Genomic DNA, 18,914 nt, shown 5'->3' on the forward strand with positions numbered 1-18,914 from the left:
TTCTATGCCCTATTATATGGTCAATCTTTGTAAATGTACCATGTGCAGGTGAAAAGAAGGTGTATTCCTTTTTGTCCCTATTTATTTTTCTCCACATATCAATTAGATCTAATTTTTCTAGGACTTCATTCATCTCTCTTACCTCTTTCTTATTTATTTTTTAGTTTGATTTATCTAGATCTGAAAGAGGAATATTTAGATCTCCCACTATTATGGTTTTACTATCTATTTCCTTCTTGAGCTCTGCCAGTTTCTCCTTTATGAATTTGGATGCTATACCACTTGGTGCATATATATTGAGCAGTGTTATTTCCTCATTGTTTATACTGCCTTTAATCAGGATGTAATGACCTTCCCTGTCTTTTTTAATCCTATCTATTTTTACTTTGGCTTTGTCAGAGATCATGATAGCCACTCCTGCCTTCTTTTTCTCATTTGATGCCCAAAAGATTTTGCTCATACCCTTAACCTTGAACTTGTGTGTGTCTACCCGCCTCATATGTGTTTCTTGTAGACAACCTATGGTAGGATTTTGGTTTCTGAACCACTCTGCTATTTGCTTCCGTTTTATGAGTGAGTTCATCCCGTTCACATTCAGAGTTACAATTGTTAGTTGTGTATTCACTGACATTTTTTGTATCCTCCCCTAGACCCACTCCTTCTTATTGCACTATTTTCTTTTACACCAGTGGTTTGCTTTCAGCCAGTATCCCTTATCCCCTCCCTTGATTGACTTCCCTTTCTGCCCCCTCCCTTGTTGTTCCCTTCTTTTTGTTTTTTTAAAGACCGAATGAATTCCCTCCCCCTTCTTCTTCCCTCCCTTTTTGGCCTCCCCACTCCCCTGCTCCCTTTGGTTTATCCCTTCTGACTTTCTCAGTAGGGTTAGATGGAGTTTTTTATCCAGATGGATAATAAAGCTACTCTTCCTTCTCCAGGTTGATTACACTGAAAGTAAGGTTTGATTATTACCTCTTAATGCTCTCTTCCTCTCCTTCTTATGGTAGTATTTATCCCCTCCCCTTCCCATCCCCTCTTTGTGTGTAATAGAATATCTTATTTTTCTTATTTACTCGGATTTTTCTTGGTGTCCCCTACTATTCCTCCCCTCTTTCCCACCCCCCATGTCATCTTAGACCATTTAGTATCCTGTCCTCTCCCTATGAATTATTCTTCTGGTTGCTATAATAGTGAATATTATAATAGTGTATAGAGTTCACTACAGAGAATTATACATAGCATTTCTCCACCTCGTAATACAGATAATTAGATCTTATTTATGCCCTTAAAGAGTCAAGCTTAAAAGACTATGAGTTTTCTTTCTTTTCCCTCTGTTTCTTATTTACCTTTTCATCTTTCTCTTGATATCTGTGGTTGAGTGTCAAACTTTCCAATTAGTCCCGGTCTCTTTTGTGCAAAAACTTGGAATTCTTCAATTTTGTTGAATGCCCATACTTTCCCCTGAAAGTATATGGTTAATTTCGCTGGGTAGTTGATTTGTGGCTGAAGGCCCAGCTCTCTTGCCTTTCTGAATATTGTATTCCAAGCCTTGCGTTCTTTTAGTGTTGAGGCTGCCAGATCCTGTGTGATCCTTATTGGTGCTCCTTGATATTTGAATTGTCTCTTTCTGGCTTCTTGTAAGATTTTTTCTTTGACTCGAAAGCTCTTCAATTTCGCTATTATATTTCTGGGTGTTGACTTTTCTGGGTCCAGTGTAGAGGGTGTTCTATGGATCCTTTCAATGTCTATATTGCCCTCTTGTTGTAGAACTTCAGGGCAATTTTGCTGAATAATTTCTTTGTGTATGGAGTCCAAGTTTTTATTAATTTCTGCCTTTTCTGGAATACCAATGATTCTCAAGTTATCTCTTCTAGACCGGTTTTCTTGGTCTGTCACTCTCTCATTGAGATATTTCATGTTTCCTTCTATTTTATCAGTCTTTTGACTTTGTTTTATTTGTTCTTGTTGTCTTGAGAGATCATTGGTTTCTAAATGTTCGATTCTAGCCTTTAAGGACTGGTTTTCGGCTCTAATGTTTTGGTTTTCCTTTTCAATCTGGTCATTTTTGGTCTTCAGTTGTCTTGTCTCACTTTCCAATTGCGAAATTCTGCCTTTTAAACTGTTATTTTCTTGCCAGATTTCTTCCATCTTCCTCAGCATTTCATTTTTAAACTCTTCTATAACTTGTGACCAGCTTTCATTTTTTGGGGGAGGTTTGGATTTTTGTTTTCCCTCCTCTGTTGTCTGGATTTTCTCTGTGTAGAAGTTGTCGAGTGTTCCAGAGTTTCTCTTGATGGTCTTTTTCTTCTGGACTTCCTTATTGCTAGCCATTGTTAGCCCCGCTCCTTTTCCACTTTGTCTTTGCACTCCGGGTCTGCCTGTGCCTTGCAAGCTCCGGGGGGCTCCGGTCTCCTTGTCCTCGGGGTCAGGCCTCCTGGTAGTTCCCGGTCTGCCCCTCTGCCCGAGGTTCCTTCAGCAGTCTTTGGGGCTGCTTCCACAGCCACGATCAGGTCTGCACCAGGTCCTCACTGGAGGTCCAAGCCTGGGCTGGAGATCCTTATCCAAGCCTAGGGCACTGCCTTTGCCTGCGCTGATGCTCTTAGGGCCTGCCTTCACCCCCGCAGAAGGTAGTGAAAGTCTGTGGGCTGGAGATCTTTATTCGCACCTGAGGGGATGCCTTCAGAGCTTGGGAAAGGCTGTGTTTTAGGGGCCTTTGTCCTGGCCGGAGGCGGTGCCTTCACCCAGGTGGGCGCTCAGGGAAAGTCCCAGCCACCTGGGGTCCCTCCTCTTGCAGCGCACAGGTACGGGCTCCGGGGCTGCCAGTGATTATCTCGTTGCCCCAGTCCTGTTTACCCGCTTGTGCGGTGTGGGGGGTGGGGGAGGGGCTTCTTCCTCTCGCGTTTTAGTGAGAGCTGTTTCACCCCTTTATAGCGTGGCAGTGCCCCGATTCTGCGTACCTTCAATGCTGCGCCCTGTTGTGGGGTTCCTTCGTTCCTCTGGACTCGTTTTTATTTCCCCTTGAGGGGTCCTATGTGGTTCGGTCAGGAGAGATCGAGCAGCTGCTCCTTACTCTGCTGCCATCTTAACCGGAAGTCTTTGCCCTCTGATTCTAAGATGGATAGTTTTCCTTATAATTTCTCAAAAGATATCTAGGCTTTTTAAAAATAGATTTCAGGCAGTCTTGTGAATCTTATATTATTTCTCCATCCATTTTTATTCCGTTTTTCATAAGAGATACTTCACATTTTCTTATTTTTTCCCAATCTTTTGACTTTGTTGCATTATTTCTTGATATCTTATGGAGTCATTAGCTAATGTTTGTTCAGTTCTAATTTTAGGGAGTTATTTTCTTCAGTGATTTTGTACATCTTTTACCAAGCTATTCATTCTCTTTTCAAATTTTTCTTCCATAATTTTTATTTGTCTTTTGAAAAAATTTTGTCTCTTTAACTTTTTTTAAGAATCCTTATTGGACTTGTGTCCAGTTTACATTTGAGGGTGGGGAGACATTGCTTGTTTTCAAGTTGTCTTTTGTATTTGAATAGTGAGTTTCCCTGTCCCCATCGTAGTTCTTTATGGTCAAGTTTCTTTTTTGTTTGTTTGTTTGCTCATCATTCTAGCCTGCTTCTTCATTTTGAACTTTATGTTAGTGTTGGCCTCTGCTCACTTGTGAGAGGATTGCCTGGTCTGAGTTTCTGTTGCTTTCACAAACTCAATCTAGGAGCCTGTGAGATTTTAGTGCTTCCAAAATGGTATTGTTAGAGAAACTCCTGTCCTCCTGACCTGAATTCTGAAAGTTAGATCTTTTGTATAGTTGATGATGGACTCAGTCATCATTTAGATCTCTGCCAGTTCATAGTGACTGAATTGCTAACTCCTTTTTGGTCTTGGTGTCCTGCACTGTTATTCCAGTATAGGCTTATGTACTTGGAGAAAAGTTAGAAGAGACTGTGTTCTTAATAGTAATGAATGAGTCTAAATATCTTGCCCTTTTTATGGTGTGGTTGGAGATTTATGAGCTGGAGAAACTGAACTTATGATTTCATTTTTGTCACAAACTCACAGTAAAGAAATGTACTCTACCAATGCCAACTGACAATTGTGTTGTAACTATATTTTACAACTTTAAGAGACTAGCCTGGGCCACTGAGAGGATAAGTGACTTACTCAGGAGACATATCCAGTGTGTGTCACAGCCTGGACTTGAATTTATATCTTCCTTATAATTCCATTTCTCAGATTACCATTAACCTTTTAAATTTTTTGATTGTTTATTTTTGTATTTGAAGGGATAAAGAAATTAAAAGAAAAGAAAATACTTCAGTTTTGCTTGATGCAAAGCATTCCAAAAGTACTTTTTTATTAGCATCTAGCATATTCCTGCTTTTAGGCACTGTGCCTCCTAAGTGGTTTGGAAGCTTTAGCTTCCCCACAGTACCTAGAAAATACATTTTCAAGCAGTAGGACAACACTTATTAACTGGCTAGAGCTACAGAATGGCTGTGTTTTGATTCCTTTGGAAACTACCATCAAAACTATGAAGTCTGCATAGATTATTGCTGAGAATTTAAACATTTTTGTTCTCTTCTTCATGAAATGAATTTTAATAGTGTTTGAAGGACCAGTGATGGATTACCCATGTGTATTAGTGGATATGTGTATACTTTTTCCCCTTCAGATATGGATAACCAGACACGCCATATGGCCCTCAGCAGACTCTTTGTTGAAGTTTTAATGATGATGAATAATGCAAGTCTCCCAACAGCTGAGTTTCTTCGGGGCAGTGTCCGCAACTGGATTGACCAGAAAGTGCATGGGTTGGTGGTGCTTCCCCTTTTGACAGCAGCGTGCCAGAGTTTGGCATCTGTGCGACACATGGCCGAGATTACAGAGGCCTCTATCACTGCCTACTTCCAGGATGGTGAGTGAGTTTCATCCTGCAGTCTACTTCTATCTTTCCAGGAAAAGGTCATTTAGAAAGAGTGATGTTTCGGGATATAAGGGGTAAAAAAGAACAGCATGAATCAGGGAGGCATCCCTCTGAATTTTCACGGGTTTGTGGAGATCTCTCCTAAGGGAAACTCTGGACTCTGGACTTTTACTAAACCACGATTGAATCCTAGTTTTCTTTCTTGGCATTTTTTATTGCCTCTTGCTTTATTTTCCAGTGTTGGCTGGTAAAGTTTTTTTTTTTTTTAAACTTTTACCTTCTGTCTTAGAATTGATATTGAGAATCACTTCCAAAGCAAAAGAGTGGCAAGACCTAGGCCACTGGGGTTGTGTGACTTGCCCAGTGTCACACAGCTAGGAAGTGTCTAAGTCCAAGTTTGAACCCTGCTCCTCCCAACTCGTGGCCTGATTTTCTATTCACCATGCCACCTCCCTACCCCTTAGTTGGTAAAGTTTTCAGGTAAGTATTATTGGAAAGTAATAGCCACACTGGAAAGAACACTGAAGTTAGGACATCTGGGTTCTGCTTTTGACTGTATGATCTCAGGCAAGATTTTTAACTATTGGGCTTCCATTTCTTTAATATATAACATATTAAAGAGTTTGTTTAGGGTTAGAACAGTGATTGAAATGGCTGCTGAGGTTCATTAGCTCCCCAAGCCTACAATTTCTTTCTTTTTTGTCATCTGATTGAAAACTTACCTTTACAGCATAATTAATGATAACAGTTATCACCAGCTCTCAAATGAATAATATTGTTAAACTAGTGCATTTTTGTCAATATTTTTAAGGTAACTATTTTTTAAAACAAGTATTAGCAGAGATGTGTGTATGTAGAATGTATGCACACACACACACATCCACAAATGTATAAATCATCTGACAGGGTGGGGAGTGCGGGGCTCGTATGCTTCCATAACTGCACTAATTAAATTGAGTGGAACTACTAGCCTCCATCTGCAACAATTATTTTGCAAGTTTGTCGTACAACATGCACATAGACTCTTATTCTAAGACTCTTATTCTTAATATATTTCTGACTATCTTGACTTTGCTACTTATAACTTGTGTGATCTTGATTGTATAACTTATCTCCTTTTGGGCTTATTTTCCTCATATGTAAAAATAAAGAAGTTTGTACTAGATAACTTCTCAGGACCCTTCCAGCTCTAATTCCTATAACTTTAACATCCCATGACTCAGACAAATGACTTAAATCTTATCACTAGAGAGAGAAGAAAGGGAATTTTAAATTGTTTAAATTTCTTATTTAGAAATAATAAACCTTTTCATGATTTTGTGAGATTTTTTTAACAGTTCACTATCTGAATATGATAAGCTTTGATAAATAATATTATATTAGAAGATCAATGGCCCTATTTCCCTCCCTTGTCCATTATTAGCTCTCCTAATCTGTTTTCACAGAATACTTAAAAAGAATATTAACTGTCACACAAGGCCAAAATTTCTGAGGACAGGAAATAAGTCCATATATTTGGTTTGTATAGTATCTGACTTGGCATGCTGCTCTATTAGGTAATTTGAAAGATGATTTTTGAACAAGATAAAATCTAGAAATTAGAAACTTCTAATCTTATCTCAGTTAGATTTCCTGTATTTTATACAGCACACAGCCTACTGATTTTCTTTAAGATTATTATGAGAAATAATTTCACATTAAGAAATTTAAAGTGAAAGGTTCTATTAGAATAGTTGAGTTACCGTGTTTGGCTTTGTTGTATTTACTTAGTTTTTCTATTTTCTGTTCTTTTATCAGACTCTCTCAATCATCATTTGGGATGGGGGCCTATCCTGGTATCCCTTCAAGTTCCTGAACTCACCATAGAAGACTTTATTCAGGAATGTCTATCCCTTGGAAGTTATTTGACCCTATATGTCTATATGTTGCAGTGTTTAAATAGTGAGCAAACACTACGAAATGAAATGAAAGTGTTACTCACCTTAGGAAAGTGGCTGGAACAGGTTTATCTCGGGTATGTCATTAGTCTTCTAAATGCCATATGGAATTTGATTAATGTTTTATTTTAATGTGAGTATTTTAAGATTTAATTAAACATAAACACAAAGATATGTAAAAAGACAATCGTGTCAGATTTTTTAAATGTACTTTTGATTAAATGAATGAATTGATTATATACCTGACTTGACTACTCTCACCTTTAGAAATACCTTAATACAGTGGTTTCAGATTCAAAAAGAAATGGAACCACTAACCCCTGTGACCCTTTGAGTTGCATATTAATTTAGAAAATCACAATACAAACACCTATGTTCGATTGTATTTTTATTTATTTATTGGTATAGTTATTTATTTTGTTAAACATCCCCCCCCCCATTACATTTTTTTTTTTTTAATTTTAAACCCTTAACTTCTGTGTATTGACTTATAGGTGGAAGAGTGGTAAGGGTAGGCAATGGGGGTCAAGTGACTTGCCCAGGGTCACACAGCTGGGAAGTGTCTGAGGCCAGATTTGAACCCAGGACCTCCCGTCTCTAGGCCTGGCTCTCAATCCACTGAGCTACCCAGCTGCCCCCTCCCCCCATTACATTTTATTGGTTAAGGGACCAGGCTTTATGTTTGACACCTGCCTTAAAAACTTTGCAAAATGATTACAAGGATAGTGTATAGAATATTAAAATATGAAACCTTCTAGTTGAGAGTAAAACATGATTTGCTACTGTAATCTCTTGTTGCAAATTACCAGAAACCCATAGAATGATAAAATATTTTTGCTGGAAAATATCTTAGTAGAGATGTAGGCCAACTCTTCCTCTTCCTCTCCACTTCAATTTTTTTTAAACCCTTATCTTCTGTCTTAGAATTGATAGTGTTACTTCTAAGACAGAAGAGGGGTAAGGGCTAGACAATTGGGGTTAAGTGACTTGCCCTGTGTCACACAACTAGGAAGTGCTTGCCACTTCATTCTACAAAAGAGGAAGCCAAGGTATTCTCAGATAAGTTAAGTGATTTGTCTGGAGTCACACAGTGAGTTCTGAGGGTTTAGGGACCAGTACCCAGACTGCCCAATGAGTAATATTTCTATGACAGCTTGATGATCTTAAGCAGATTTCCTTGTAGTAACTTTCTTTTATAAAAGTGATCCTTTTGTTTGAACTTTCAGTATACTTAATGATATATCTCATATACCATGAACCTGAAATCCAAATGTAAATTTTAAGTCTGAGAAAGGCAGGGCAGGATCAGCTCCTAATTTTTTTCTTTCTTTTCATTTGTTCCCTACTCCAAGCTCTGTGCGAGATGAGGCAAAGCTCTTTCTGTGGTGGCACCAGGCGTTGCACTTGTCCCTGATCCAAGTTGAACAGGATGATGCTGTGCTGATCGGATCTGTTATCCGGACTCTTCTTGGGATCCAGAACAGACAGAGCCAGACAGCAGAGGAAAGGCTGAGCTCAGGGATACTAGGTGCTATTGGATTAGGCAAGAAGTCTCCCTTGTCCAACAGGTAATAATCAGAAAGAAGAATTCCTCTTTGTGAAGTCCTAATTCCAGCACTGGTATGAATGCTGATGGTGAAAAAAAACCAAAACAACCTATTGATTCTGACCAAATAACCCATTGCTTTAAAACTAGGTTCCTAGCTGTGTGATCATGGGCAAGTCACTTAACCCCCATTGCCTAGCTTTTACCGTTCTTCTGCCTTGGAACCAATACACAGTATTGATTCTAATACAGAAGATAAGGGTTTTTTAAAAAAACAACCAAAAAAAAAAAAAACAAAAAACACAACTAGGATTCCATCCTGTCCTTAAAATGAGGTCTTTGATGCAAAAAAAAAAAAAAATACAAAGGTATGATCTGAAGACCACCACCAATTATAGGCCACACTTCCTCAGTGTTACATAGATAGGAAACCAAACTCTGCCTTGTGCAAATTCTGGCTTGTTCCCTAAGCCTGAAGAAGTCTGAGTTTGGACCCAGGGCTGAACTGTATGCCTGTTAATTAAGGATCTCATTTAATACTCATTAAATACCTAATCTCTGTCAAGCTCCATACTGGATAATGGGTGTTCAAGGACAGAAGTGAAACAATCATTACATCTCAAGAAGCTTACCCTCTGTTGGACCAACTTAAATGGTGCTTGTAAGCATAAGGTTAGCTGTGAAGTGATGAATTTTTTCAGCCAAAGCAATTTAAGAACACTACCAAGGTACAAAGGAGTTGTGGTCAGCTTCAGTCTTGGGAGAATCCACACTGATAATACCATTTGATTCTTGATGTTTTTGTTGTATAGGCCTAATTCTGGTTTTATATAAACCATATAATGAAGAAAAGTGTAGCCTATATTTTGTTCCAATACAATAGATTTTAGAAGTCTGTGATGACAATATGGTATTGTGAAAAGGGTGATATAGTCAGAGGAACTGTATTCAAATCCAAATTCTTCTAATTTGTAATTAATGTGTGATCTTGATCAAATTACTTAACTCCTTGTGGGCTCAGTTTCCTTTCATCTAAAATGAGGAGGTTGGACTGGATATTTCTGAAAGTATTTTTTCAATTCTAAATTCTGTCATTCTATTTTGTTCTTTGTGGTACCTTTACATGTATTTTAAACCTAAAAATTAAACTTTTCAGAATAATAAAAAGCTTTTTAAAAATCTGTGTATTTGTAATCATGCAATACTATGACTTTGTTTTCTTCATGTTTTAAGATACATAAATAGGTTAGAGATCCCAAGGATGAAACAGACAGTTGAATTAAAAGTTTTTTAGCTGTTTAGTCCTCAAAAATATGTTAAGATTTGTGAGTAAGAAGGGTAAGTGGTGAGACAGGAATCTGAATAGTCTTTAAAAACAAAAAACCCCAAAGGTTTGAGTTAGAATCTGTATGAAAGAATGTATGTCTTATTTGATCAGACTCCTAGATTATCTTTTTATATTATTTTCTTCTAGTCCTTATCAGTGTTGAAAACACTTTTTATACCTATGAAATAACAACATTCCTGTGTAAGAGGCAGACCTGGTTAAATAAAGCCATTCCAAATCTAACCAGTCATTCCAAATCCAACCAGTCATTCCAAATCCAATCCAACCTATATTTTAGCTGCTTCATAAGCCAGGGTTAGCTTTAGGGATAGTTACCCTCTTTCATTCATCATATACTGGTAACAGAATAATCTACTATCATTACCCAGATAGACCACTACTGAAGATACTAATATTGCAAAGCTAGGTAAGTCAAACAGCCAGCAACTTGAGCTAGTCCTTCTGGCTGCCAAGCCACCCAGGCTGGCAGCTTCCCTTTGTGGCTTCCTTCTGGGGAGTGCTAAAGATTTATTATTTAGTTAGTTAGCTCATTCTATCCCTTAACACCTCTTTCCTAATTCCATTTTCCCTTAAATCTGATTCAACCCCTAATCATTCCTGTTATCATCGATTAAATTAGTTACTGAGAAATAAGATCTATCTTCTGACCTGATTCACCAGCTTCAAGATTCTTGCAGTGAAGGGTGACAGTTAAGGTGCTGCTTTCACTTGGGAAGCTTAAACAGTCTCAACAGCAACATTTGTTCATCATCAACATCAATATAATTAAAATCTCCTAGTTCTCATCACAATCAGATTGGAGTAATCATTATCATTAAGAAGATATTATATTTATATCATCAAAAGATACAGATCACATCCTGTTGTCAGTTGTAAGGATTCTATTCATTTCCTTAGTGACAGAGTAAGTGGAGGAGCTGTCCACCTGCTGAAATAAGCAGGCTGGTGATTACAAAAATCTTTTCCCAGTTTTTAGTTCCTGCTCTTTACACTTCCCCAGGTTCTCATAACTAAGATTGTGGCCAGATTTGAACACAGGACCTCTGTGGACTTGATTTGTAATGTCTCTTTAAATTATAATTGGCTTTTCCTATTGCCTTTGCATTTTCTTAGGTTCCGTGTAGTTGCAAGAAGCATGGCTGCCTTCCTTTCAGTTCAAGTTCCTTCAGAAGATCAAATTCGTTTGAAGCCTAGTTCTGAATTACATTTCTCTCCAAAAGCTCAGCAGGTATTTAATAGCCTCTTTTCTATATAATGGAGAGCCTGTGAAGGTATTTGATCAAGGGAGTGACATAGACAGACATGAGGATCAGAAAGATTAATTTCAAATCTGTGTGAAGAAAACATTGGATTCAGGGAAACCAGTTAGGAAGCTCTTCTAACAGAATGGGAGGTAGAGCACCTGGATGGAGCAGTGTCATGGCAGTAAGAATATAGGAAGAATATAAAAAAGCAGTGAGAGACAGTTGGGTCAAATGTGTCAGTAGAGGAAAAAAACTTAGGATGATAGAAAAGCCATTGAATTTTGCAACTAAGGAGTCAAGAGTGACTTTGAATAAAGTGCTATCAGTGAAATTCTGGGGAGGGAAGTCAAATGATAAAACAATGGAAACAATAAATGCCATTCTAAAAAGTTTAGCAGTGAATTCTCTTGTGGTAGCAGAGAACTAGGAACAAAGAGATCACTGCTCACCTGTTGAAGAACAAGTGATGAGGCATGAGTGCATTGGAAAACCCTTCATTGCATGTAAGAAACTAGGAATATAGAGAATTCAAAGAAGTGTGGGAAGACTGACATGAAACGAAGTGGCACGAAATAAGCATAACCAGCTAGCATCTACACAGTGGGAAAGGGGGAGCTAGTGTTAGCATTACAAGAAAAAGAAAGGGGGTGATTGAAGCATTTTCAACAGTGTAGGATTTTAAACATTTTTTTTTCTTTAATTTTTATTATGGGTCAGCTAGGTAGCACTGGCCTGGAATTGGTAGGAGCCAAGTTCAAATTTGACCTTAGATATTTTCTAGTTGTGTGACCTTGGGCATGTAATAGTTAAAGTTAAATTATGAGGCTGTTAGTAGCTTTAACAATTTAATTTAATCAAAGCACCATAGTAAAGAGTAGGAAAGAGTTGATTAACTAAATACCCTAATTGCTGTTCTGATGGATTTAAGCTCACCACCAACAAAGGCTCCTTCAGGTCCAATCTCCAGTCAGAAGAGAGCAAGAGTGTCTCCAGAGACTTGGTCATGCCTTTATAAGCCATTTTCTCCACCCATTAGCTCTCCCACATCACATCTCAGGACCCAATTATAGTTCCTTAATTTGCCTGGCACTGTCCAGCTGGGCAGTGCTTGTCGGATCAGTTTCCTGTCTCATTGGTTTCAACTTCCTTTCTCTGAGGACCTGTCTATCCCTGCACATCTCAATGGTAAAACACTGATTGATTACATCAAAACAAAGGGAGGGGAATTCCCTTCTGGCAGGCAAGTCACTTAACTTTTGTCTTAACTCTTGCTGCTCTCCTGTCTTAGATTTGATACTAAGACAGAAAGCAAGAGTTTAAAAACAAAAACAAAAAACTGCAAAGGAGAAAGCTAAAGCAAGTTCAGACAAAGACAAGCAGGATAGCTTTGAAAGAAACATTAAATTTGTGTATCAAACTGTATATAATAAAGTTGCATTTTCCTATATAATCCTTTGTCTATTCTTTTTTGCATATTTAAATATTCTTTTCATGTCTGTTAAATTTATTCATCTATTTATTTATTTGTTTATTTAAGCTCTTAGCTTCCATCTTGGAGTCAATACTATGTATTGGCTCCAAGACAGAAGAGTGGTAAGGGTTAGGCAATGGGGGTCAAGTGACTTGCCCAGGGTCACACAGCTGGGAAGTGTCTGAGGTCAGATTTGAACCTAGGACTTCCTATCTCTAGGCCTCCCTCTCAATCCACTGAGCTACCCAGCTGCCCCCATGTTTGTTAAACTTAACAATTTAAGCCAGAGGTTTTGACTGGAGTCACTTCTAGTTCTGACTGGGAAACTTCTGAGATACATGAGTGTGCCCTAGCTTTTTAATTCTCAACAGGTATAACAATGTATGCTAATATTAAGCTTCATTTGATGCAAAAGTACTCTCTCCATTACTTTATCTGCAACTATTTGGCTTCACATAATATGAGACCTTTAGTTATCTTTAACTTGCCATTTTACCTCCTAACCTTATCAGATCTTCTCTCAGTCAGGTCAGAGCCCATTTCTCTATTATTCAAATAAAATTTTATATCTATAACTACATATTTATAGGAACATAGAGAGGTAGAGATAATACAGGTGTCCCTATCTTCCTGTCTATTCTTAATATGGTTGTTGCTATTCAGCTATCCCCGTTAGTGCCACTTTCCTGATCTGTAACCTGCTCATTAATACACAGTAGGAATGACCTCTCAAGAAGGGTAGAGAGCCCTTCTTGCTGAAGTCAAATACTGCTTCTTCATCCTATTGAGCTGAGGATCTTCTTTTTGATTTGCTTTCCTAGGAGAGAAAAGAGTAGACCCCTTTCAACTTTTTGATTTGACTCATATTATCTGCAGAAAAGAAAAAGCATGATGAGCATAAAAGAAGGGATATACTGACTTTTAGTCTTTTAGTCAGACTGCTTTTGCCCTTAAATGATAGGATGACTTAGGATATAAGTCCCAAGAAAGTTTTAATAAAATGAAAGTTCTAAGGAAATTCTAATGAATGGAAGCAAAGTTGTTTCCTCACAGGGAGACAAACCTCATGTACAGAAAACAGAAGAGTTAGGTACTAAACTATGTGGACTTTACTCTTAAATAATGGAGGAGTTCAAGAAGAGAAAGAACAGTGTAGGATGGGGAAAGGGGCTTGAGATGGCTCTGCAGGAGTGATTAGATTTGGATTTGTGTGTGGAATGGGAAGTAGGACTTTGCAAGCAGCAAGGAAAGAATGAATGAAAGAACAAATACTTGAATGAAGCTGATATTTGAGGAAGCTAGTAGTATTGGAATCATGGGAAATAATGTTGGAGAGATGTTGTGGAGTCAGCTATTGAAGACCTTGAAAATCGGAGACAGGAGTTTTGCTTTGAATGCTGTTCTTTGGGGGCTCCTGTATTTATATGTATGAATCTGTACATACACATAGATATATATGACATTTTCTCCAAGACCGATGCTTGCATTGCATTTTCAATGGAAATATCCTTTGAGATGCCTGTACACAGTTAAGTTTCATCTTCCTTGTTTTTTAGGCACTGAATACTCTTGAATCCATGTCTTCAAGCAAGCAGTATATAGAATATCAAGATCAGATCTCCCGAGCCTCCCAGTTTATAAAGAATCCTGGCCATTGCCTTCAGGATGGGAAAAGTCTCCTGGCTCTTCTTATTAACTCTCTGTATCCAGAAGTGCATTATTTGGACATTATTCGATAGCAGCATCGAGGGCCAAGGAAAACCCTGTGATAATTTCTGTTTACATTTGATGTCTAACTTTGACTGTCTAGGTCCACAGTAGAACTGAGTACAACCGATGAGGAGGGTGGTTGAAAGGGATGTGGGCACTGATTATTTCTACCAGGTATTTTGGATGTATGTATGTATATGTGAGTGTGTATGCATGTGTTTTCTTAGCTATTATAGTAACATTATGTTGAAGCACCAAGGACTATTTAGTTTTTATTCCTGTGAAAATGAAAAACTTAATTGAGCTTCACCCTGATAGAAAGCCAGTGGGCCTTGCAGAATGACACAATAAGGCTTACAGACCATAGGACAACTTTTTTCTCTCTGTATTTTGTTGTTCTTCTCCTTGCCCTTAAAACAAACAAACAAATTACTGAGGTTCACATGTTAGAAATGACCACCAGTTGAAGTCATATGAAAAAGCTGTACTTTGAATCTCATTAAGTTCCTCAAAAATATAGGTGAGGTCTACTTTGTGATTCTCCTTTGGAAAGTTTGTTGTTTTTCTTAAATGATAGAAACCATGAAGTTACTAAATGACCACATTTATTCTGGCTTCCTTTTCTCAGTAGTTAGGAGTCCATTAGTACACTGAAGATCAAATCCCAAACCCCATGCTTCTCTACATAGTTGTCATAAGTTATTGGGGCCAGTAAAATGAGTTTCTGGTGGCCAATTTTTTTTTTATAAGCTCTCCAGGCCCTTTTTCCAACAGCACATGTTGCCAGGTATATTATTTGAAGTCTTCCAAACTGTCCATAGCACCTGCAAGAGTTTGTGCTCTGCTGGCCCAGCTTTCAAGAATTCAAGGGCCACCTCCACTGGGAACACCTGAGGATGATTGGAGCGGGCTTGTCCTGGCAAGGCCCTTAATTCCATCTCACATCTATGACTTCAGCTTAGCTTCAAAACTAGAGCATCTGAAAGTCGAATGTGCTTTATGAGTCAGTCCTTGTCTAAAACAATTATCACCATGTCCTGGTTGCTGATGAGAAGCAGAGGTGGCCGATAAGTTATCTTTATTTGTCTCATCCTGAAAAGTACATAAGGATTCTGTTCAGAAAACTAAAGTCAAAGGGAGAAAAGAATGAGGACATCTTTCTGTTCTTTTCCTTCAGTTCTTTATTTGAATTCCAGTAGAGATTAGAGAGCCATTCAAAATCCCAAGGAAGCTTACTGCCTGGGAAGACCAATATTTCTGAACTCTGGATTTGCAGAACGGGGCACTTATGGTCACTTGAATTACATTCAATTGTTAAATATTGATTACTTCCATCTGACTAGAATAAAACCATATTGTCTTCCCATTTTTCAATGTTTTATTGCCACATATTCCTTTCTTCATAAAAGAGCAAATAAGCACTGTCAGCTTCAAATGCATCTTGTCTGTTTTAGTTGCTCAAGGCTTTGTAATATTTATCTGTAGCTTGAGAACTTATGTTTCACATCTTCTCCACAGTCATGGAGAATTTTTAGAGGCCTAGTAAGCTGATGGGCACTCCCCACTCTCAGAAAACCATTTGAATACTTATTCTTCTATCTGGCAGCTATGCAGAAGCACTCTCATGCTGAACTTCATTAATTAGGTAGAAGAAATTTACCACAGACAAACATTCTCTGAAGCATAATTTTAAAAGCCTTTCATGCTTAGGCAGCAAATTGACCATTTCCTAGTTTTTCCTTGCTTAGTTTCATCAGGGTCTTGATTTTTGCCTCACGTTTGGCTTTGTTATTTCTGCAGTGTCCATTTTGCCTTGTCTTTCTCATATTGTAAATGATCAAAATCTTAGAAACTCTTAGTTTTTAACCTGGGCATTTGGGCAGTGTTTTCTTTACTACTGTAAGGTACAGTGCCTTGCTTGTGGGATGCACTTAATATATTTTCTTGAATGGAACTGACTGGAAACCATCCCTCCTGCCCTGCTCTGATTTTAGCATTTCTATACCTTTTCTTTGAAGAAAAGGTGGCAGTCACAAACTCTTGACACCATAGAAGATGAAAATATCAGAGAGCGATGTACATACTTTAAAGAAAATTATGTTTAATCTGTTAACTTTTGGAACTTTATAATATTTATAATGAACTTGGGTTTGTAAAGAATTTTAAGAAATAAAAAATATTATTGGTTGCATCTGCTGAGGAGAGGTTTGTGGAGAGATCATCTTGTGAAAATGTGTTCGGTGTGAAACTGAATGTAGAACTAATGCCTGGAGTCTTCTTGCTGATTTAATCTTGTAATTTGAATAGCAGAGATATTTATTAAATAGACCATCTGTATTATTAGTGTTTAACATTCAAGGACAAGTCAAGATGACATAAGGTTACCTTCTTGTATGGAGTGAATAAATAAATGGGTAGCAATTGAAACTCCAAGCAGCTGTTTATGATCAGCTACATGGGACCAGAGAAATACCTTAAAGAAACAGTGCCAGAGAGTTTGGAGTTCAAACTTTAAAAACAAAAGAAAAAAAAAAAACAAGATCAGTGTTAAAAATTGTTTTTACATGTAATTGGGGAAAAAGAAAAGGAAACAGTGTTAAATGCTGCAGTGTAGCTATTACCTCCTGGAAAAGAATAGGGACAGGTAGACTGACCTGACCTTCACACAAGAGCCAGAAATATTATGTTCTTTGCTTTTTAAGAATGAATTTGCTTTCCTAATAGCAAAGCTTTTGAGGCTGTGTGCCTAGGAGGTAGGACCTCAAAGCAAATTAGCAGATTTTTGTTTAGTCACAAGCAATAAGACAGTGCTTAGTGAAGGTGGTGGGAGGGACAAAGGGTCATAGACTCTTTGACACATTTCATACTGGCCAATAGCAATTGCAGATTGGTCTGTATAGCTGTTTACCGGCTATATAATATTCCTTTGTGGGTAGACCACTAAAAGGGAAGCTAGGGACTGAGGGAATACGGGTGGCAGGGTTTAAAGCTTAAGGGAGAAAGGACCTAGATAGTGAAAGTAGACATAGAGACACTGGAGTCTTCAGCATAACTCAAGCCTGCACTGTCTGTCTACCTCTGATGGCATAGAGACTTTTTTTTGACACAGAGACTGGATTTTATTGAGGTTTCAAGCAATGGGGGTTGTGGTATAATTAATCAAATAGGTGACATAGCAGAAAAATTAACATCATATCAGTAATCAAGGACAAGATAAAAGAGCCAGATCCTAAGACAATGGAGTAGCCAATGCCCAGTAGTTCATTTGCCCTTTCCACACACTGACCCTATCTGATACAAATGCTAATTGAGTGCCCATGCCATTACAAAGAGACTATAGAGATAGCCAGCCTTGGGGAGGGGTTAGAGTACAGCCAGATTGGAGTCCTGGGAATCAGTCATGAGGAATACAAGAAATATATCTCTAAGTCTGATACATGAGCACTTCGCTCATTAGAGTCAGCTTTTAACACTCATGATTTGTTCATACCTGGAACCCTACAGACTGGAATATCACCTTCAGGTGAAAAGGAGGGTAATAGGCCCACTAGGCTTTTTGAGTGTCTTCAATTAAATCCATACTTCCCTTTCCCTTCAATCTTTCATTAACATAAGTGGATGAGGAGATCTGAGAAGTTCTAACTATGTCTACCTTCATGCTGATTATGCTTAGTCTAATAAGGAGACAGGGTACCAATCTTGTAAAAGGCTAAGAGGAGAATGCAGGAACAGTTAGGTTTGCCTCAAGAGTATGTCAATATTTGGAACCACTGGAAGGCCTTTATTACCTACACAGGTGTCCACTTACTACTCAGTTCCAGAAGGTAATCAATCTGTCAGTTTTTGGATCGCTCTTTGATCACTAACTTAATTTTATCTTTTTCCTCACAATATGCAATCAGCTCAGTTTAAAATACATATGTATACACATGTATACATATATGCATACATGCATATATACATGAAAGATGTAGGCATGGTGGCACATGCCTGCAATTTTTGCTATCAGGGACTCGGAGTCTGGTGGACCACTTGAGCTCAGGAGGACTTAGCTGCAGTAAGGCTAAAGCTAATTGGGTGCTATACAAACTTAAGTTCAACACTTGTAAGCCCCAGGAAATTCTGCCCAGGTGAAGAATGGAGCAGGTAAAAGCTTCCATGCCAAACAGAATTGGGATTGGGCTGTGAGTGGCACTTTAGGCTGAGTGAGAGAGGAAGATCTTGTCTAAAAGAAAAAAGGAAGGAGACCCAAGATTTAAGAATAAAACATTTTCCTCGATCAAAGTTAATTTGAGCCAAATTCTAACCTCTTTCTCAATGAATATTTTTTATCAGCAAACAAATGACATTGATCATGTCCAAACTACAATACCTTTTCTACTTTCCCTTCCTTACTTTCTCTGAAGGTGATGAATAGACACTCCATTTTTTTTTTAGCACTGGAATTACCTGCTAGTCTATTCGCTTAGGAGAATGTCAGAGTGATAGCCTTTCAGAGTTGGAAGTGATATTGGACATCACCTAATTCAATCTCTCTGTAGAAATCCCTTCTATAGCACTGCAGACAAGGAGTTGTACTTACAGCAACAGGAAACTCACTACCTCGTTATATGATCCTTTCATTGGAAGTTTTTGTTAGAAAATTCTTTGTAAAGTTTAGCTTAAGGGGGCAGCTGGGTAGCTCAGTGGATTGAGAGCCAGGCCTAGAGACGGGAGGTCCTAGGTTCAAAT

General features: G+C 38.1%; 1 protein-coding gene across 1 annotated transcript in view; it reads left to right on the forward strand.

The window, feature by feature from the left end:
- Nucleotides 1–17,757, forward strand: part of EPG5 (ectopic P-granules autophagy protein 5 homolog) — a 187,137-nt gene extending 169,380 nt beyond the window's left edge. The window contains exons 40-44 of the mRNA XM_044681656.1: nt 4,676–4,918; nt 6,725–6,941; nt 8,217–8,432; nt 10,872–10,986; nt 14,030–17,757. Coding sequence (XP_044537591.1) covers nt 4,676–4,918; nt 6,725–6,941; nt 8,217–8,432; nt 10,872–10,986; nt 14,030–14,212 — 974 coding nt within the window. The 3' untranslated portion in view covers nt 14,213–17,757. The remainder of the gene's footprint in view (nt 1–4,675; nt 4,919–6,724; nt 6,942–8,216; nt 8,433–10,871; nt 10,987–14,029) is intronic.
- Nucleotides 17,758–18,914: the final 1,157 nt, after the last annotated feature.

This window comes from Gracilinanus agilis, chromosome 1, assembly GCF_016433145.1.
Source record: "Gracilinanus agilis isolate LMUSP501 chromosome 1, AgileGrace, whole genome shotgun sequence".
NCBI lineage: Eukaryota > Metazoa > Chordata > Mammalia > Didelphimorphia > Didelphidae > Gracilinanus > Gracilinanus agilis.